Source organism: Hyperolius riggenbachi, chromosome 1 (assembly GCF_040937935.1).
Source record: "Hyperolius riggenbachi isolate aHypRig1 chromosome 1, aHypRig1.pri, whole genome shotgun sequence".
Taxonomy (NCBI): Eukaryota; Metazoa; Chordata; class Amphibia; order Anura; family Hyperoliidae; genus Hyperolius; species Hyperolius riggenbachi.
The window spans coordinates 588,648,723-588,670,976 of NC_090646.1; the positions used below are offsets into that span (position 1 = coordinate 588,648,723).

At 45.2% G+C, this 22,254-nt stretch overlaps 1 protein-coding gene across 3 annotated transcripts in view; it reads left to right on the forward strand.

Annotated features, from left to right (window-relative positions):
- Positions 1-22,254, forward strand: part of IQGAP2 (IQ motif containing GTPase activating protein 2) — a 436,318-nt gene that overhangs the window by 369,255 nt on the left and 44,809 nt on the right. For all 3 annotated transcript variants that reach the window (XM_068248838.1, XM_068248829.1, XM_068248846.1), the window contains 4 exons: positions 2,462-2,611; positions 8,555-8,718; positions 8,834-9,058; positions 16,654-16,794. In XM_068248838.1, coding sequence (XP_068104939.1) covers positions 2,462-2,611; positions 8,555-8,718; positions 8,834-9,058; positions 16,654-16,794 — 680 coding nt within the window. The remainder of the gene's footprint in view (positions 1-2,461; positions 2,612-8,554; positions 8,719-8,833; positions 9,059-16,653; positions 16,795-22,254) is intronic.

The following is a 22,254-nucleotide window of genomic DNA, read 5'->3' on the forward strand; positions in this document are numbered from 1 at the left end:
AGGACTGTGCCAACTGGCCCCTGCTGGGGGATTTTAAGGGGCCAATTGCAGAAGATCCAGGAAGCGGAGGAGGATGGTGAGGCAGCGATCGGCCTGGAAAGGGCTGGAGGAAGCCGCATGTATGTATGTTCCCAGCCACCCCCGCCTCTCCCCCCTCGCACACTTTAAAGGGACACTTAAGTAAAAAAATAGAGTTTTACTCACCTGGGGCTTCCAATAGCCCCCTGCAGCTGTCTGGTGCCCTCGCCGTCTCCCTCCGATCCTCCTGGCCCCGCCGGCAGCCACTTCCTGTTTCGGTGACAGGAGCTGACAGGCTGGGGACGCGAGTGATTCTTCGCGTTCCTGGCCACAATAGCGCCATCTATGCTGCTATAGCATATATCATATACCATATAGCAGCATAGAGGGTGCTAATGTGTCTGGGAACGCGAAGAATCACTCGCGTCCCCAGCCTCTCAGCTCCTGTCACCGAAACAGGAAGTGGCTGCCGGCCGGGCCAGGAGGATCGGAGGGAGACGGCGAGGGCACCGGACAGCTGCAGGGGGCTATTGGAAGCCCTAGGTGAGTAAAACTCATTTTTTTTGTTTAAAGGGAAGGTTCAGGGAGGGTGGAGGAAAAATAAAAATCAATTTCCACTTACCTGGGGCTTCCTCCAGCCCGTGGCAGGCAGGAGGTGCCCTCGCCGCCGCTCCGCAGGCTCCCGGTGGTCTCCGGTGGCCGACCCGGCCTGGCCAGGCCGGCTGCCAGGTCGGGCTCTTCTGTGCTCCAAGTCCTGGTACTTCTGCGTCCCACGCCGGCGCTCTGACATCATCGGACGTCCGCCGGGCTGTACTGCGCATGCGCAGTAGTTCTGCGCATGCGCAGTACAGCCCGGCGGACGTCCGATGACGTCAGCGCGCCCGCGTGGGACGCAGAAGTACCAGGACTTGGAGCGCAGAAGAGCCCGACCTGGCAGCCGGCCTGACCAGGTCGGGTCGGCCACCGGAGACCACCGGGAGCCTGCGGAGCGGCGGCGAGGGCACCTCCTGCCTGCCACGGGCTGGAGGAAGCCCCAGGTAAGTGGAAATTGATTTTTATTTTTCCTCCACCCTCCCTGAACCTTTCCTTTAAGTGTCCCTTTAACCACTTTGCATCCAAACCTTGTTTCCCACTTATGGACCAGAGCAGTTTTGACAGTTTAGCTATGTCCTTATTTAATCAGAAATAACTACTTATGACACAGAAATGAAATATACATATTTTGTTTTTTTAAGACAAACTAGGCTTTCACTGTAGGCCATTTTCTCCCTCGAACAATTTTGTTTTCTATGAATTTTAATGGGAAAACAAGGGAAAAAATAGAAAAAAAAAACACTATTTCTCAGTTTTACCAATTCCAGTTTAAAAATAAAAAGTGCTGCTGTAGATAAAAAAAACACAACTTTTGTTTGGCTATTCGTACCGCTTATCACAAAACTTATGTTCCGGTCACAATTTATGGTGAAGATATTTGATTCTGAAATAATGCTACAGTGTGTATTTTTCACTATGAACTGAAAATAAAAGTATTTTTAATGGCAAAAATCATTCTCATTAGCTCAGGAAATATATATTCCCATTCACCAATTAGTGCTGTATCAGATAGTACCAGAAATGTGCACAGGAGCAAGCCCAATCCTGCACAGCACTGCTTCTGTTACAAGACTTATATCTACTGACTTGTGGCTTAGATGAAGTCACAGAGGATGTAGATATACTGCAGTGGTGGATAAAGTGGTTAAGCACAAGTTGCTGAAAAATGTTATACTGTCCATAAGAGAAAGTTGCCAAAACACACAGTACATAGTATATAGCTGCTTATGAACCTAGTCAGAGTGCCCCGTTGTATGCCTTTTCCATTGCTGAAAGCTCCTGCAGTGTGCACTTGAGCATCAGAACTGCACCATAGAGCACAGGAATAAGGTCTGATTAGTAATATTTAATTTGTCCCCAAAATCCCCAAACCTCAGTCCAATTGAGCATCTGTGAAATTTGCTGAAAAATGCAAGTCTGATGCATGTAGGGCAATCTTGTGACTTACAAGACTCCTTCAGATCTGCTGCTAACGTCTTGGTCCTGAATACCCTGGGACACCTTCAGAGGTAATTTGGTTGGTCCAGTTTTCTGTTCCAGAGCGGCGAGTGAAACTGTCCATCTCCACCACTCGGCAACCTGGCCGAACACGTTCTTTGAAAAGCTGCTCTGTTGCTGGTGTTAATGGGGAGCCAGGGCAGATTAGAGCAATGAGAAGCACTCTGCTGTTGTGAGTAGTCCGTGACTGTCTATAGCTCATTAGGTAGAACAGAAAATTAAATAAAGAAAAAGAATGTGTTTTCCCTTGGAAAAGCATAATTTATTGTAAGCCACGTGATTTGCGATGCGTACTGAGATCATTTGTATGGCAGCACATTGTTGAGCATCATTGTTGTGTATTCCTGTGCAGGATGTTGTGTCTCACAGCAAGAAGCTGAACAAGAAGAGCAAAGGGCAAGTGGAGGAGATGCTGACGGTGGATAAACAGGGAATCAAAGCCCTGAGCAAGGAGAAGAGGAAAAAACTGGAAGCCTACCAGCACCTCTTCTATCTTCTGCAGGTATGCGGCTCGGCTAGATAAGTGTGTAACCCAAAGTGGAAATGCCTTTCAGGATCAGTTTTGTTGCTGCTCAGAATCTACCTTGAGATTACAATCCATTTAAAAAAACATAGAGATTACAATCCATTTAAAAAACAAAAGGAAACTGGCAGAACAGCCTGGAAACGAGCTAACATTCTGCAATGAGTAGGTCTGATCCTCATATTTCTAGACAACTGCATATTATTGCTGACCAATCACAACAATAACATTTCTATAGCGCTTTTCTCCCATAGGACTCCCAGCATTTAGGCTCTCAAAGATTCAGTAGTTGGTAGTAGGATGAAGTATTAACACAACAAAATTATATTTCTGCCAATGCAGCTGTATAGGTGGGTTTTCAGTCTGGATTTAAACACGTCCATAGACGGAGCTGTCCTGATCTGCTGAGGTAAGGAGTTCCGTAATGTAGGAGCAGCATGACATAAGGCTCTGGGAAGTTTCCAGGTGGACTCTGGGTATGACCAGATTACTAGAATCTGCGGATCTGAGATTGCAGGGATTGCTACGCAGATGTAACATTTCTTTCATGTATCCAGAACCCAGATTAGTGAAGGGAGTGCAGCAGTGACGGGATTGGTTAGTTAAGAGTCTGGCAGCAGTTTTCTGTATCAGCTGTAGGCGGTACAAGTCCTTGTTTGCAAGGCCAGTGTAGAGAGCATTGCAATAGTTCAGTTGGGATATAATGAAGGCATGAACTAACGTTGACGATAAGATATCTGCAATAATGAGATCACATGACCTGTGCTGCACATTGATAGCACAGAGGCACTTCTTCATGTTGAATGACTTCTAGAAGTACTGCAACCTGGTAACTAAAATGTGTTGTAAACACAGAACATTTTTGCGATCGCAAAATCACGATACAATGTGATTGTGCAACATGTCATTTCCACTCGCCACGATTGCGCCATGAACCCTCTGAAATGATGTGCGATTGTGTCAATAATTATGCAACCTGATGATTGTGATTTGCGAACAAGCTAAACGCGATAATGGAAAAAATGGCCGCGATCCGCTTTTTAATGCAGATTGCAGCAAGTGGAAAAGGAGCCTCCAAAAGGGAATATGAGATGAGCGGAAAATGGAGACTGACCTATTCCTTTGGCTGCCCTGCAGAATCTCTCCCTCTAATCATAGCTAAGGAGCTGTGGGCCCCGGTGCAAGTTTTACAATGCAGCCCCCCAAGCACTCTATACATAACAATGGATGCGGCGCACCAAAAGCTGCCAATGGCAACCACAGTGTCAGAGGTGCAAGAAGGGGATGGGGAACAGTTTAAGGATTACCACTATTCAAAGTATCTATAGAAGTGATTATTACCAGCACAGGGCCAATAGAGAGCTAATACTGTGCTTGAGGGAGGGCACCTCGGGGCTCCGATGCGTCGCTACCTCTGCAACCCCTATTGCTACGCCACTGCCTCTAATACTTTTAGCCATAGACCCTCAACCAGCATGCAGATCAGATGTTTTTGACTGATTAGTAGTATGCGTGTTTCAGATGTGTGATTCAGACACTACTACAGCCAAAAAGATCATCTGCACTGCCAGACAACTGGTTTTGTTGTTTGAAATGAAATAAGTATGACAGCCTTAATATTCCTTTAATTTGTACAATACAAAACCCTGCTGATCACATTCCCTAGTGTGTGTGTGTGTGTGTGTGTGTGTGTGTGTGGGGGGGGGGGGGGGTTCAGGAGCTGTAAGACACTTGTGTGGTTGTCTGGTGGGTACCCTGAAACCATCGGCTGTAATACTTGAATGTGGCCCCTTCACTGGTGTGCTCATCTGAATGGGAAGGCAGCGTGTTGTCGTCTGCAGTAAAAGAAAGGTGGCAAAGGAGAGCAGCAACCTGTGCTGTATACTGTATTCCCCAATTCTGCTCATCGCAAACTGGAAGTTACCTGTGTATTGTGGGATACCCAGGCCACCGGAGGGGCTGCTGTCATGTGATCAACATGCCTCAATCACAGGCTAACAAAACAGCAAAGAGTACATTCAGTACGGTTCATTCCATGAATAAGGCAAACTTTCACACACAAAGTTAATGTTATCCAGAAATGGCGCTGATGGGTGTTTCCTAAAAGCTGCGTTTCAAACAAGGATCCCTTTAACCTTGTAAAGTAAATGTACATTAACTACCCTGGCGTTCTATTGAGATCGCCAGGGCGGCTGCGGGAGGGTTTTTTTTTAATTAAAAAAAAAAACTATTTCATGCAGCCAACTGACAGTTGGCTGCATGAAAGCCCACTAGAGGGCGCTCCGGATGCGTTCTTCTGATCACCTCCGGCGACCAGAAGTAACAAGGGAGGCTGCAGTGAGCAGCCTTCCTTGTTTAGCTTACCTCGTCACCATGGCGATGAGCGGAGTGACGTCATGGACGTCAGCCGACGTCCTGACGTCAGCCGCCTCCGATCTAGCCCTTAGCGCTGGCCGGAACTGTTTGTTCCGGCTACGCTGGGCTCAGGCGGCTGGGGGGACCCTCTTTCGCCGCTGCACGCAGCGGATCGCCGCGCGATTAGGTAGCACACGCGGCTGGCAAAGTGCCGGCTGCGTGTGCTGCTTTTTATTTCATGCAAATCGGCCCAGCAGGGCCTGAGCGGCAGCTTCCGGCGGTAATGGACGAGCTGAGCTCGTCCATACCGCCCGGCTGGTTAAGTAAAATAACTTTTCCACGCGTTGACTAAAATCAAAAGCTGCTTTATTGTACACAGTTATCAATGGTCATGCAATGCATATAAATCCAAAATTATGCACTCACACCTCACAAATTCACACACACATCACCATCTAGAAGGGCCCTTCTGTCTTTCTATTTCAATAATGTCTAAAAGATATTGTCCTTAGTATCAGACAGAGAAAAAAATAATCCAAAATTATCCAAACTGAAAAAACAAAAAAAAAGCACAATACAATCTGCTTTCGTATCCTCAAATAAGTTCCTGTTGATATACAAAATCGCTGAACAATTTCCTTCTGATTGCCAAGTTACTTGTATAATTTTTCCACTACGGGTTCAGAGCGTTATAACAAACTCCGCAAGTCTTCAGTCAATATAACTCAGTTTGGTGTTTTGATCAATGATGCTCTCACCGTTCCTTAACTTATATAGAAGACGTCGGTCCCCTGCGTGCTCTTATACATCGGCTGTTATGCCGAATCCTTATAGCTTTTTCTACGGTCTGTCCGCCGCCCCCAGCTCTCGCGGTGTATCTCCGCTGTAAGTCCCAGAGTGTTGTTCTCTGCACTTCCGCTCCGCTATGCTCGTTCTGGCTGGCTTCTCTGGTTGGGTGACGTCACCAGTGGGGTTTGGAACTGTTGTGTGCATTGCGGCTGCTGCGCGCTGCAGTCGATAGATTACAATGATACCCACTACTTTGCCTCCTCCATGTCCCCGCTTCCTGTCCCCGCTGCCAGTTTAAGTGTATATAGGCAGGCTTTGTCTCCCCCATGTCGCCGCTTCCTGTCCCCGCTGCCCGTGTATAGCGGCAGGCTTTGCCTCTCCCATGTCGCCGCTTCCTGTCCCCATGTCCCCGCTGCCTATTTAAATGTATAGAGGCGGTCTCTTACCTCTCCAGCAGCGCCCGCAGGGATAGCCGACCTCTTCACCGCCGCACTTCTCGCTCTAGTGTTGGCTTGTACTGATGACGCGTCAGTACAAACCAACACTAGAGCGAGAAGTACGGCGGTGAAGAGGTCGGCTATCCCCGCGGGCGCTGCTGGAGAGGTAAGAGACCGCCTCTATACGTTTGAACGGGCAGCGGGGACACGGGGACAGGAAGTGGCGACATGGGAGAGGCAAAGCCTGCCGCTATACACGGGCAGTGGGGAGCCGGGGACAGGAAGCGGCGACATGGGGGATCTTTTAGATATTTTTTAGACATTATTAAAATAGAACGATAGAAGGGCCCTTCTAGATGGTGATGTGTGTGTGAATTTGTGAGGTGTGAGTGGATAATTTTGGATTCCTATGCATTGCATGACCATTGATAATTGTGTACAATAAAGCAGCTTTGATTTTAGTCAGCCCGTGGAAAAGTTATTAAACATTCACACACATTTATAAGTAATATCTACAAAACCCGTTTTTAAAAAGTAATGTACGGTACTGTTGTTACAGTGGCTATATGCATCACTGCTTTCTTTGTAGTAGTTCTACTTTTATATACATAATCTAAGCTAGCGTTTCCATATTTGGTAGTAAGCTTGCTTCACACAAACCGAAGCTATATATGTTACATGCTTAACGTTCGCTGTTATATGTCTTGCCTGCATAGATCAGCAGCTTGTATATTTGTGTTGTCATGTACAGACTAACACAGAGAGAAATCACTGTGACCTTTTATCCAGTGAGTTTCTATAAAAGTGATGTTATGACTTCCTTAATGTAATGTGTTCAGACTTTCTCCTGAGAAGCGAGTGGGTTAGGAAATAAGGCAGATTTCTCCTGTCCTTTGACTCCCACGATGGCAACAAAAAAAGAAATGAATGAACTACCTCTCCATGTGAACACAGAGAGCAATAAAAAACTGTTCATTTTCTGATCCTTTTTTACTGTACCCAAATACAACACCTTCTGGTTCTAGTCAGGATTTAAGGAGGAACTGTAGCAACATATAGTAGAATGCAGTAAAGCATACAGGATACCTGGATAAGATGTTTAAAATGGCGCAGGATAGCGGTGAGAGAATCTGCTACTCTATTCATATAGTAAAATATCGGTAATATTTACTATGACCTGACCTCTCCCTACTCTCACACAGAACCTCCATCCCCCCCCACCGACCTAAAAATGTCCATCTTCTGACCCTTTCTTACTGTACTTAAATACACCTCCTGGTTCTAGTCAGGATTTAACCACTTGAGGACCCTAGGCTTACACCCCCCCTAATTGCTATTTTTTGCAATTAGACCACTGCAGCTTTAAGGCCTCGCTGCAGGGCTGTACATTTCGGCACGCAAGTGATTCTCCCCCCCTCTTTTCTGCCCTCCAACAGAGCTTTATGTTGATGGGCTGTGATGGCTCCTAGGATGTTTTTTTTTATATTTGTTTTTTGTTTTGTTTCCAATAAATAAACCTATTTTATTATTATTTTAATAACCCTCCCTCCTGCCACGACCCTATGACAGTGATCGGCTGTCATAGGCATCAGCTTATGACAGCGGATCCCTCCTGTCTCCCCGGGGGGGACAGTTTTGTCACACAGCTGTCCCCAGTACAGCGCTGCCTTAGATCGCAGCGCTGTTCAGTGTTATTAGATGGTGGTTTCGCCATCTAACAGTCTCCTAGGGGCGATCGCCGCTGGGAGCCTGATGACGGAGCGGAGGAAAACCCCACCCCAGGACTTGACGCCAATTGGTTTTAGCCGGTTCTGGGGCTGCCACCGCGTTCAAGCCCATCGGCGCTACACGGTCTTTAGGTAGTTAGAGTAACTGTAGCAACATGTAGTAGAATGCAGTAAAGCATCCTTTCCAGGTATCCTGAATGCCTTACTGCATTTTACTATATGTTGCTACAGTTCTTCTTTAAATCTTGACTAGAACTAGGTTTGATTTAACATGCGGATAATCATTTTGAGTTGAAGCAAATTTTATGTAAATTGGAATTGGAAAAATGATATGCAGGAGCTGATGACTTGCATAAATATAAAATAAAGTTTCACAAAGATGAAATTATTAGCCTCTCAGTGGCTATCTGTATTGCAGCTATCAAATCTCTTTCCATACAGGGATATTACTCAGGAAAGCTGCATCAAGCCGTGCCCTCTTTCACCTTCAAAGCGTTGCTGTTGGGTAGAGTGCTCCGATACAAATTCTCTGAGACAGGCCCAGCACAGCAGGCTGCCAGGACTTTCCTATCATGTAAAGCCAATATATCTTACCATAACCTTTTGTTTTCTAGACCAACCCTTCCTACTTGGCCAAGCTGATTTTCCAGATGCCTCAAAATAAATCCACAAAGTTTATGGACACTGTGATCTTCACACTGTATAATTATGCCTCTAACCAGCGAGAGGAATACCTGCTACTGAAGCTGTTTGAGACCGCTCTGCAAGAAGAAATAAAGTATGTTCATCATGGGTTGTAATGGTCTGCAGTGTACTGATGACACACATAGAAGATACCTGCCTATGGGATGAACTGATTGTAATAAACTGTGTTTTTCTGATTCAACTTACAGGTCAAAAGTTGACCAAATACAAGATATAGTGACTGGAAACCCAACAGTTATAAAGATGGTGGTGAGCTTTAACAGAGGTGCCCGGGGGCAGAACACGCTGCGCCAGCTGTTGGCACCTGTAGTAAAAGAAATCATCGAAGACAAATCGCTTATCATCAACACCAGTCCGGTAGAGGTGTACAAGGCATGGGTGAATCAGCTGGAGACTGCCACTGGAGAAGCAAGGTGAGGGACCTGTGGAAATATCATTGCCTATACTCTATGCAACAACTACCATATTTTTCAGCATACAGTAGAAGATGCTCCGGAATACTAAGGCACACGTAGGTTTAGGGGGCAGGAGCGTCTTGTAGATGTTCTCCCCCAATTATTGTGTTCCCCTTGTATCTCCTGTGTCGCCCCATGTCTCCCCTTCTGTCCCCCATGTGTCCTCCACTCCACTATGTCCCCCTGAATAAATGAAAGCCGTGGCAGCTGAAGACACCATTGGCAGAGGCTGGGACTAGGGGAGCAGTGAAGAAGATGAGGTCTCTGATCACTGCTGGAGCAGATGTATAAGGTGACCCATGCCGCCACTGCTTGTATTTATTCAAGGGGAGCAGAGGAGAACATGGAGGGGTCCCGGGGGGAGTCATGGGGGCAATGCAGGGAGGCCTCAAGATCGTGGCAGGTTGACAGTTTGTATTAGCAGGCATTTGTAAGTTAGGGACATCCTGTATTTGGTATATGACGCATTTGGGGGAAGGGGGGGGACCACGTGGTTCAGAACCCAAACAGCCACTTTCAACACTATTTCAGCACTGGACAGCAGGATGGGGTGGGTTTAATTTAGCTCTGACACTACTCCCTTCCAGCTTGGAATCAGGAAGTATCAGAGCTAAATGAAATGCACCCCACATTGCTGTTCAGTGCTGCAATGGTGCTAAATGTGGCTGTTTGGGTTCCGAACCATGTGGTCCCAAATTCAAACATCACCATTACGCTTAAATAATATGGATGCTTATACAGTAACTCCTGTAATATTGGGTCCCTCATCTCTGCAGTGCATATTTTTGATCCTGTATCAGCTTGTCTACCTGCTTGCTGCCAGTCTTTATTCACAGGTCACAGCTTAAAGGGGAACTGAAGTAAGAGGTATACGGAGGCTGCCATATTTATTTCCTTTTAATCAATACCAGATGGCCTGGCAGCCCTGCTGGTCTATTTCTCTGCAGTAGTATCTGAATAACACCAGAAACAAGCATGCAGCTAGTCTTGTTAGATCTGACTTTAAAGTCTGAAACACCTGATCTGCTGCATGCTTGTTCAGGGGCTATGGCTAAAAGTATTAGAGGCAGAGGATCAGCAGGGCTGCCAGGTCTCTGGTATTGCTTAAAAGGAAATAAACATGGCTGCCTCCATATACCTCTCTCTTCAGTTCCCCTTTAAAGGAGCCAGTGCAATAAAATTCTATTAATACGTGAATTTGTCTTCATTGAGGTAAGCCACCTCACTTTTTTCATTTTATTTATTTTTAACGTATTTTATCTGCTCTGGGCGCCTCTTCCCCCTTTACCTTGTGCCTTCACCCTCCTTTTGGAGGGGGATCAACCCTCTTTGACCAGTTTAGGTCATTTGAGGTTTGCTTTTTATCAAGAGTGCGACCATCACCAGCTCTGTCTGGTCACCCGAGTGGAGTCGGGGTTATACATCTCCACCTGCTTCTAGTGGTCGGTTGCCCTTCTGCAACCCACCTTTGTGAGTTTAAAACATTCGCATATTTTACAGGCTTCTGGTACTGTAACATACTGCACCATTTGGGCTCCTGTTGTCTCTGTGTTTTCTTCCTGCAGGGTGCAATTTTTATTATCCCTACTTTTTGTCCCTTTAAAGGAGAATTAGTCTGGCATACCGCAATAAATGTAAAAAAAATCCTTATAGCCTGTGTAGTTATCCTACCTGCCTTTGCCCCAAATTAATGTAATCTGTGCAGAAAGGTTCCTTTCCTCCCCTTGTTACAGTTTAGATAATAGAAGCAATCTTATTGCATGCTTGGCATAACCAGTTCAGGAAGAGTTTTACCTGTGAGATGATAAAATGAAGCTTGCTGTTTAGGATCAGTACTTCTGTGTTGGGCACTATAAAAACAGAGCTGTCAGTATGTGTAAACGCCCTCTGATAATGCCCAGCAGTGCAGGTAAGAGATGAGGCTGCCATGTTAGATAAACAGGAGAAAGTGTAATTAACTTTGAATGTTACACCCAATAGTGTGCAAGAAAGTGCCTACTTTTTTTTAGTTTATAGCAATTAGCTTTATAACCATTTTCCCTGTAAAGAAGAGTGTTTTATATTTTTTTTTTTCTCTAGAAGATGTGCTAGTGCAAATTTTCAGGGAAAGGCTTATATTTCTATGAACACACAAGTTCCTCTGCTGTGTGTCCTCCTGCCTTCCCCACTGTGCCATCGCTTCCTCTGCTGGTTCCACCTCTTGTGTGCCGCTGTGTCCCACTTGTACCTTTAGTGTCGTCCTCTATCCCCTGTCCTCCTGTGTCCCATGTCCCCCTATGCCTTCTGTGCCCTCCGCTTTGTCTTCTGCTGTCCCCCATGTCTTCCTGTTGTCCAATGTGTACTTCGATGGCCTCCTGCATCTTCCTCTTACCCCCAGCTCCATGCCGCTGTGTCCCCAGCTTCAGCCTTTGGGGAAGAAGTAAAGCAACTTGTGTTTCTACTGGAGCCAGTGGTCTCGAAAGGCGGAACCATGGCTCCATTATTGTTCCACACTGCACTCCCTGAGTAGCGGTGAGTGCAGTGATTGGCCAAAGGACAGAGCCATGAGACCATCGGTTCCAGTAATAACACAAGCTGCCTTACTTTTTCCCTTTGCTGCCGCTAGGGCTTCAGGGTAGGAATTATGTTTTAAGCAAGTTAAACATTTCTGCTAGGGCTTACTTTCAGGGGATGTAATAATTTTAGGGAAACATGATAGATAGAAATAGTCTCTAAGTTGGCTATATACATAAGCAGAATTAAACAGAATTTTGCTTTCTTATAACAGAAGGTATTTGCGATTATTCAGGTTGAAATGAGCATTTGAGGTATCCCACAATGCATCACTGCTGAATATGCAAATCATCTCTGTGGGATGAACTGTGTGTGCTGTGGACACTTCAAATGCTCAGTCCAACCTGAATAATTGCGAATACCTTCTGTTTTACATAGTATTTTAGTAAGGAGGCTTTTTGATCCCCTTTCAGCCTCTTCACTGCCCTAGGAGTTCTGGTTCACCATGAGCTTGCTGGGTAATCTGTTACGCGGGGCGTTTCAAATCACACCCCAGAGAGCCAATTTTAATCCATGCCCTGCACTGAGGAGGGTCAACCAATCCAAAACAGTCTGTATGCATGTTGGATTAATGTGGCTCTGTACAATGAACAAGTTGACACATCATTGCATTCCAGTGGATCTGGAGGCGTGTTTAGCTTTCACGGAAAACAAAGGTCAGTTTGCATATTCAACAGTGATGCATTGTGGGACACCTCAGAGCTCACTCCAACCTGAATAATCACAAATACCTTCTGGTTTAAGAAGGCAAACTTCTGTTTTACATCGCATTTTAGTTCTGGTTCACCATGAGCTTGCTGGGCAATCGGTGTCATTTCAGGAGCCAGGAAAATCAGTCCTTCATATTTTTATAAGGAATATTATAACTAAGATATGTGAAAAATTGATAAAAGTTCATATCCAGTTCTGTATTTTAGTATGAATTCTCTACCATATTCAGTAGTGGTTTAGGGACTCGCTGTACCTGAACAGCTGCACAATACCCTCCATCTGACTTAAGAAGTTAAAGAAGTTATAATCCTCTGTTCCAGCTCTAAACTTGGCCTCTCGACAGCTGGTGGTCATTTGCTGACTCCGGTTTACACAAGTAATATGCGAAAGTCATTCACATTTGAATTTACAGTAATTTAATAAAATCAAAATGGGTTGGAATTTGTTTCCTGTAATGTAAAAAAAAAAAAAGGCTTCTGGGAAGTTAAGATTTGTATTCATGAAATGACCCTTCCTGAAACACAGTCATGTACTTGTTTGGCCAAAATCTTCCTTCCAATAAATAATCTGTGAACATTCCCCTTGTGTGGGGGTGCCACAATACAGCTGGGGTAGTACATCCTTGTGCGGGGGTGCCACAATACAGCTGGGGTAGTACATCCTTGTGCAAGGGTGCCACAATACAGCTGGGGTGCTACATCCTTGTGCGAGGGTGCCACAATACAGCTGGGGTGCTACATCCTTGTGCGAGGGTGCCACAATACAGCTGGGGTGCTACATCCTTGTGCGAGGGTGCCACAATACAGCTGGGGTAGTACATCCTTGTGCGGGGGTGCCACAATACAGCTGGGGTAGTTCAAACTTGTGTGGGGGTGCCACAATAAAGCTGGGTTAGTTCATCCTTGTGTGGGGGTGCCACAATACAGCTGGGGTGCTACATTCTTGTGCGAGGGTGCCACAATACAACTGGGGTGCTACATCCTTGTGCGAGGGTGCCGCAATACAGCTGGGGTAGTACATCCTTGTGCGAGGGTGCCGCAATACAGCTGGGGTGCTACATCCTTGTGTGAGGGTGCCACAATACAGCTGGGGTGCTACATCCTTGTGCGAGGGTGCCACAATACAACTGGGGTGCTACATCCTTGTGCGAGGGTGCCGCAATACAGCTGGGGTAGTACATCCTTGTGCGAGGGTGCCGCAATACAGCTGGGGTGCTACATCCTTGTGCGAGGGTGCCACAATACAGCTGGGGTGCTACATCCTTGTGCGAGGGTGCCACAATACAGCTGGGGTGCTACATCCTTGTGCGAGGGTGCCACAATACAGCTGGGGTGCTACATCCTTGTGCGGGGGTGCCACAATACAGCTGGGGTACTACATCCTTGTGCGGGGGTGTCACAATACAGCTGGGGTAGTACATCCTTGTGCGAGGGTGCCACAATACAGCTGGGGTGCTACATCCTTGTGCGAGGGTGCCACAATACAGCTGGGGTGCTACATCCTTGTGCGGGGGTGTCACAATACAGCTGGGGTAGTACATCCTTGTGCGGGGGTGCCACAATACAGCTGGGGTGCTACATCCTTGTTCGGGGGTGCCACAATACAGCTGGGGTGCTACATACTTGTTCGGGGGTGCCACAATACAGCTGGGGTACTACATCCTTGTTCGGGGGTGCCACAATACAGCTGGGGTGCTACATCCTTGTGCGAGGGTGCCACAATACAGCTGGGGTGCTACATCCTTGTGCGAGGGTGCCACAATACAACTGGGGTGCTACATCCTTGTGCGAGGGTGCCACAATACAGCTGGGGTAGTACATCCTTGTGCGAGGGTGCCACAATACAGCTGGGGTGCTACATCCTTGTGCGAGGGTGCCACAATACAGCTGGGGTGCTACATCCTTGTGCGAGGGTGCCACAATACAGCTGGGGTGCTACATCCTTGTGCGGGGGTGTCACAATACAGCTGGGGTAGTACATCCTTGTGCGGGGGTGCCACAATACAGCTGGGGTGCTACATCCTTGTTCGGGGGTGCCACAATACAGCTGGGGTGCTACATCCTTGTTCGGGGGTGCCACAATACAGCTGGGGTACTACATCCTTGTTCGGGGGTGCCACAATACAGCTGGGGTGCTACATCCTTGTTCGGGGGTGCCACAATACAGCTGGGGTACTTTCTACATCCTTTTGTGAGGGTGCCACAATACAGCTGGGGAGCTACATCCTTGTTCGGGGGTGCCACAATACAGCTGGGGTACTTTCTACATCCTTTTGCGAGGGTGCCACAATGCAGCTGGGGTACTACATCCTTGTGCGGGGGTGCCACAATACAGCTGGGGTACTACATCCTTGTGTGGGGGTGCCACAATACAGCTAGGGTACTATATCCTTGTGCGAGAGTGTCACTATACATCTGGGGTGCAACATCCTTGTGCGAAGGTCCACAATACAGTTGGGGTGCTACATCCTTGTGCAAGGGTGCCCATTACAGCTGGGGTACTACATCCTAGTGTGAGGATGCCACAATACAGCTGGGGTACTACATCCTTTTGCGAGGGTGCCACAGTACAGCCGGGGTGCTACATCCTTGTGTGAGGGTGCCACAATACAGCTGGGGTACTACATCCTTGTGCGAGGGTGCCACAGTACAGCTGGGGTGCTACATCCTTGTGCGAGGGTGCCACAATACATCTGGGGTACTACATCCTTGTGCGAGGGTGCCACAATACATCCTTGTGCAAGGGTGCCACAATACATCTGGGGTACTACATCCTTGTGCGAGGGTGCCATAATACATCCTTGTGTGAGGGTGCCACAATACAGCTGGGGTGCTACATCCTTGTGCGACGGTGCCACAATACAGCTGGCATACTAAATCCATGTGCATGGTTGCCACAATACAGCTGATGTACTACATCCTTGTGTGAGGGCTCCACAGTACAGCTGGCATATTGCATCCTTATGTGAGGGTGCCACAATTCAGCTAATGTATTAAATTCAAAGGCACATTAATATCGAGCATCAGTTTTTGTTTAAACACTCAGCATACAGCTTGCCTGTTAAATTGCCCTACTTGCCACCATGGAATTCCTCTTGTACAGCTTGCTCCCCAGCCAGCTAATTCATCAAAAAGTTAATGTTTTCATATTCAAAATAGGCCTCTATGATTTGGTCTCTCTTCACATGGAACCGAGTCCTCATTGATTTCGTGAAGAAGTTCTTATGTCTGAGGGAAGTATAGAAATTATGTATCTATGTCAGCTGGTGGAGAAACCAATAAAATATCTTTGTGGAGTTTGAGATCGAACACCACCAGAATGACCCCACATACTTAAAGCGGATCCGAGATGAAAACAATGACAAGTAACTTGTCTATATATCTTATCTAAAGTTTAGATAGTTTACACAGCAAATATGGCTGCCAACAGCTTCAACAGTTTGATTATTTCTTCCTGTGATACAATGAGAGAGCAGCCATGTTCTGTTTGTCACATTACACACAGGCAAGCTGCTCTGCATCTCCAGCCCTCATCCTGTGAAAACTTCACTCCCCTCTCCTTCTCCTGCCTCCCCTCTGCCTCTGAAATCTCTGGCTAGTATCCTCCTCCTGCCCAGATGGAGCTCCCATAAGCCCTTGCTACTAAGGCTCAGAGTGCCAAGGCATTCTGTAGAAGCTGTGGGCGAGGCTTTAGTTTATAGGGAATTTGAGTATTAAAACAAAAAAAAGTATTTGGCTTGGGGAATGCCCTACAAACTATATGAAAGGAACACAATTATGCAATGGGTAAATGTTTATCTCGGATCCACTTTAAATTACTTGATATTACGCTGTTGTGAAAGGTTTTGACCTGACCTTTGTTTTCTTGGTGTTTTTTTAATTGTACATTTTTATGTTTGTTAGCTTTCTTTTTCACATTGTTTTTGCTTAATGGTGCTAACAAGCAGGGTTGAACATCTATAATTTGATCAAGTTAGATGATGTCTACCTAACCTTAGGCCTCTAGCCTAATGTATGCTGTATATATGATTTTCATTTCTATTGTTCATTTTGTTCAAGCTTATATCCTAACATCCTGATGTTTTCCTTTCTATTATATACATGGCTGTTTTTGTTTTTTTTAGTTTTTTGGTTTTTTTTTTGCTCTGAAAATCTAACAAAATATTTAACAAGAAGTCTATTTAATACACGGAGTAGGCTTTAATCATAGCAGATTTGCAGTACATTTTGAATAGGGAGAACAGGTTGCTTTTTGGCTTTTAACATATTTTTCTGTGTTTCGGTTTACAGCAAATTGCCATATGATGTTTCCACGGAACAGGCCCTGTCACACCCTGAGGTGATCAACAGGTTGGAGTCTTCAATACAAAGCCTACGTAGCGTGACCGACAAGGTTCTGCAGTCTATCTTCTCCTCTCTGGATCTCATACCGTAAGTTGTTGAGTCACTCTACTTTAGAGAAATCCGCTTCATCCACACCAAATTCTTCTCTGAGCTACTGTGCTTTATGTGGTTGCATGTATGCAGCTCATTGTAGGCACAAGTGTGTCCCTAGCGTGTAAGCACTCAGTTGCACACTATTTTTTTCTTCTATTTAATCTCCAGCCCAAAAAATGATTAGCAAAATACCTGGTCAGAATCCAGCAAAAATGTCCATATTTTTTCTGCGTTCATTTTTGAGAAAATAAGCAAACATTCAAATTTCAAGCAAAAATGCCATGGAAAATCAGTCTGTAACACTTTTGCGGTTTTCCGCTGTTTTGTTGCATTTTTTCTGTTTTTCCCTTTAGAAGCGTAATTCATTCTTGCATTCGCAGACGTCATTATACCCATACAAATCCCAGTTGATATATTTTTGTGAACAAAAAGTTGCGGTTTCCAGAAAATTTTCCTTTTTTGCAAGGTTTCTGCAATATTCTTTTTTCATTGACTGTGCTTTCGCTAAAATATTTTTTTAAATATGGGGTACTCATTAACTTCATATGGATCCCCCACACATTGGTTACCATAAAGAGAAGACCTTTTTAATAGTATGATTTTTACAAGCTTTTGAATGTACAATACGTACTTCCAATAGATTGTAAAAAATCACTGATAATGGATAACCTATGTACTGCAGCCCAAACATTGGAGACAATGCCATACCGGCCACACCCACAGAGCTTGATCTCTGACTCGCTCAACTTGGTGGTTATGGTCATGTGATGGAAACTTTAAGACAGAGTCCTCATTTCAATAGTACAATCTGAATGGTATCTGATTATTAAGCTGATAGATGATATTTTATGTGTTCCAAGTACAAGAAAATAGTGTGACACTAAAAACCGTTAATTAAGGAACAATCTCACCTGGACTGTCAACGTGACCATATGTCTGCATAGACACAAAACCATCATCGTTCGTCCACCTAGTGCCCGGTGCACCCACTTCCTCTCCCACTGTCTCCAGGAAGCTGCCTGACTCTGTTCTTCTGCACCGTATTTTGTGTGTACCTGTCGATGGGCTGCAAACCGGATCTGTAGCCCAAACATTATTTTTAATGGTTGCTATGCAAATGTGTAGAAACTGTTTGCATGCATGCTTGTCCTGTTGGGAAAGTTTCCCAGCACTTGTTTCACTTACAGGCATTTAATTTAACTTATTTGTCACAATTTTGATACAGTTTTGCTTTAAAGGCAACTAAACACCTGCATTTTTTTAAATGAACCTCCCCAAAAGAGATGTTCATAATAGTGTGCTGTTGGGGAGCAGGGGTAGAGGGAGCACCTATACTTACCTACGGGGTGCTGCTCCACATTTCCAACTTCCGCTAAGTATCTCACGTGGGCCCACCACAATGCATGCTGGGAGATATCCATGAACTACATCTCCCGGCATTGCATTGTGTCTTGAGCGTGACACTTAGCTGTGAAGTTGTAAAGATGTTTTCTCTCCATGAGGAAGATGGTGGATCCCATACAGACCCAGGGGCCAGAGGAGCCCCACCCTGTAGGTAAGTAATGATGCACCCTCAACCGCACACTCCATTGTGAACCTCCATTATGGTGATAGTTCATTTTAAAGAGTGCAGGTCACCTGGGCGCCAGGCAGTTGGGTGCAGGGTGAGCCGAATGATGGCTCTCCCTGCTGCTGATAAACTCCCCGGCGGTGTTAAATACTATTCCCCCTCTGAGTTGTCGCAACTTGGAGGGAGAAGTAATTCGGGGTCTGTGGGCCACAGGGTGTGCAGCATAGCATTGCTGCTACGACGGCGCTTCTCTTCGGTGCTCACTGCCCCGCGCTAAAGTTAAAGTAGAACTACAGCCTGAACAAACATACTGTCATTAAGTTACATTAAATATGTTAATTAAAATAGATAGGTAATATAATCTCTTACCCACTCTGTTTTAAAAGAACAGGCAAATGTTTTTGATTTCATGGGGCAGCCATCTTTTTGGTTGAAAGGAGGTGAGAAGGAGCATGAGACATTTCCAACTGTCCTGTGTCCTGCTCACCCCTCCCAGCTCTGCACACTAGGCAATGAGAACAACATCATCAGAAAGCCCATCATGCTTTGCACAGCATCGGGAAAAATGCTCAGGCAGTTTTCTTTGATATAGCGGAGTTCTGTTTGCTGTGAAACTGTTAAAATCTACTCAGCAGCACTGAAAAGGCTTGTTTTTGTTTTGTTTTTTATTCTGTAGGTTCACTTTAACTGATTCGCATTTTAAAAAAATTAACAAGCTAGAACAAGCAGAGTCTGCAGTCACCAGTTACATGAAGGATTGCATAAGCGCTTTTACTCTTAAATGACGATTAAGCCTCCAGTCATGCCAGATACGATCAGATTACCGTTTACAGGTCCACTACATGAGAAACTGACGGAAATTTGTTCTCAAATTCTAAGCACTCACCTAGTGCATGCTCGGAAGCGCACAACTACCCTTTCTTTGGGAAAAGAAGACATCCCATTCCAGCACGTTCATGATAGAGATTGCCGGAACAGGAGGGTCTGCCCACTTATGACACATTACCAGCATAGATGATTTAACTATTCACGGTATACAGGATGTATTAAATGTAATCTTCCAATGTAATGAGACAATTATAGAAACTGAGATAAGAATTTTACTATGTAGGTTTTTTTATTTAGTGCAAACATTAGACAAGACAAGACAAATAACATTTATATCGCGCTTTTCTCCTGGCGGACTCAAAGCGCCCGAGCTGCAGCCACTAGGACGCGCTCTATAGGCAGTAGCAGTGTTAGGGAGACTTGCCTAAGGTCTCCTACTGAATAGGTTCTGGCTTACTGAACAGGCAGAGCCGAGACTCGAACCCTGGTCTCCTGTGTCAGAGGCAGAGCCCTTAATCATTACACCATCCCACCACTTAAAGGGAGTTTAATTCGAAGCATGACATTTTTGCGCCGGACAGCCACATGCGTTTGGGCACCGCCATTGGCTCCCATATAATTATCAGTAATAGTGTGAAATTTGGGTGCCCGATAAATAGTACTGGGGTCACCTGCTATGAAAATTGCTGCTACAAATAGCGGGCGCTCAGCGTAGTTTTTAAAGCGGGCGACCTTGGCACCCTCTACTGGGCACCTAGATTTCACACTTATTACCAATAATTGTATGGGCTCCTATGGCAACACTGATAATTAGTGTTTTTTTTCGTGTTGGGGGGGAGGGGGCGGTTGAGGTTAGTTGTGGGAGGGGTTAGGCATTGGTACGGGGTTGGTTAAAGTTAGGCAGAGGCAGAGGGAGGGTTTTGTATGAGAATAGGGTTCGGTTTAATTGTAGTAAAATATCAGTAACATTTACAGATATTTTACTGTCCTAATTACTCCTAAAATAGTCAAATATCGGTATAATTTACCAATTTATTACTATCTGCTATTCCTGGGTGCCTTTATATCGTGTACACGTTTAATATATATATTTTTTTGAGACCTATTGCAGCTTGAAAAAATAGTTTTTAATGGAACATCATTAGTTATTTATTCTATTTAACTTCCATTTCACTTGTTCCATTTAAAAGATATTTGCTGCAACATTTTCTAGCACTCCCTAAAATGTATAGACAGTTTTTAAACTATTTCCAGGAAAAATAGGCTGCTGATTGACTTGGTACCATACACACTCATTTGCTTAAAGAGAACCAGAGATGAAGCACCCTCATGTATTTTATTACATTTATTAGTGGGAGCATGACAGTAAACACCTACCCTGCTTTTAGTTTCATTGTTATCTGCTTAATTAATCTATTAGCATCTGTGATAAGAATCCACTGACTATTCAGTCAAGGTTTGACCTGGAATCATTATAGCTGAGTCACTCTTCTGTGGAGTCTTTTCAAGCCCAAGCCTTCCCGCTCCTGGCTTAGATTTCCTGCTTTGCATACTGAGAGCTGCGATGACATGGGAGTGGCTGCTCCTGCTGAGAGAGTGTGGCTGCAATATGATCCCTGTGTGCACTCTGTCTGCATACTGTAGATACTGATGATTACTGCAGTTTCACTCCTATGAGAGACACTTCCTACAGGCAGCTGTACATCATACCAAAATGAAAGCACATAGATGAAAGGCTGCATTTAGCCTAGATAGCAGCATAGTCTCATATAGCCTAGACAGCACATCCAGAACAACTTATAACCCGGAAGGAGAAGGGATATGAGCCGGCGGCCATATTTGATTTTTCCTGGAGCAATAATGGATAAAAAAACACTAAAAAAGGCACACCAGAGCGGCAAAATTATCAGGTAGAGCATTTATTCTTTACAAGCTATCAACTGATATGTTTATTTTTTGTCATCTCTGGTTCCCTTTAACATTTCATCTGAGAGAATAATTTTACCAGTCAGTTATATGAGGGAAAATTTATACCATCCATTCAAGTTAGATCTAAAGGTGCCCAATATTGGTTCAAACTCCTGATCGACCAATTGTACGATCGATTGGGTAAGGTCGTGTTAAGAGCGCTGATCGATGGCAAATGATGATTCTATAAATTGTTCTGTTGATCTGAATTTTGGAGGGATTCTTTTAGTCTGATCAGATTGCTTATCATTTCCTCTCCTGTTGGTGGTTCAAAATGATTGTTTCTGATCAGTTGCAATGATTGGCTCTAGCAGTCAATCGTTAATGGGCACCTTTAGCTTAGTTTTTCAGACTACACAGTGCTGGTGAATCGTGATCTGACTAATTAAATATGGAGCAAAATTGCCCAGATGCCCCTCCACCATTAAGTGTTGCTTGTGACAGATACTCGCCCTTCCGACTCTACAATCCTTTAGGTTTTTACTATGCAAATCTCAGTATCTAAGGGTTTAAAAATAGTGTCCCTACTTCCTATTATGGATGAGCATGCACAGTTTTGTGAGATGTAAAATGGCATTCGATTGTGTCTTTGAAGGGGGCTGGTGCAGTGACAGCTAACTTACCTGGATGTCTGGCTTTTGTCGCAGCACTCCACCCTTTGCTCCATTTTCCTGGTACTTCCTGTATAAGACCAGAAGTTTCAGCTGTGAAATAGGAAGTATCGGGAGGGTGGAGTGCTGCGTCAAGAGCCGAACATTCAGATAAGTTAAAGGGATACTTAAGCCTCGATTAAAGAAATCTTTTTTACTTACCTAGGGCTTCTACCAGCCCCTTGCAGCCCTCTGTCACTCACACATCCTCCTGTCCCCTGCCACCCACTAGTTTCGTTTTTGCTGATAGGTTTACTGTGCCTGCGCAGGCCTGGCCTCGCATCTCCTTCTTTGCGTTCCCGTCCACAATAGCGCTCTGCGCAGGACGCTGTTGTGGACAGGAATGCGAAGAAGGCTACATGTGGCCAGGCCTGTCAACAAAAGTAGCTGGTAGCGGGGAACCCGAGGCTACATGAGTGACTGCGAGGGCACGGGACG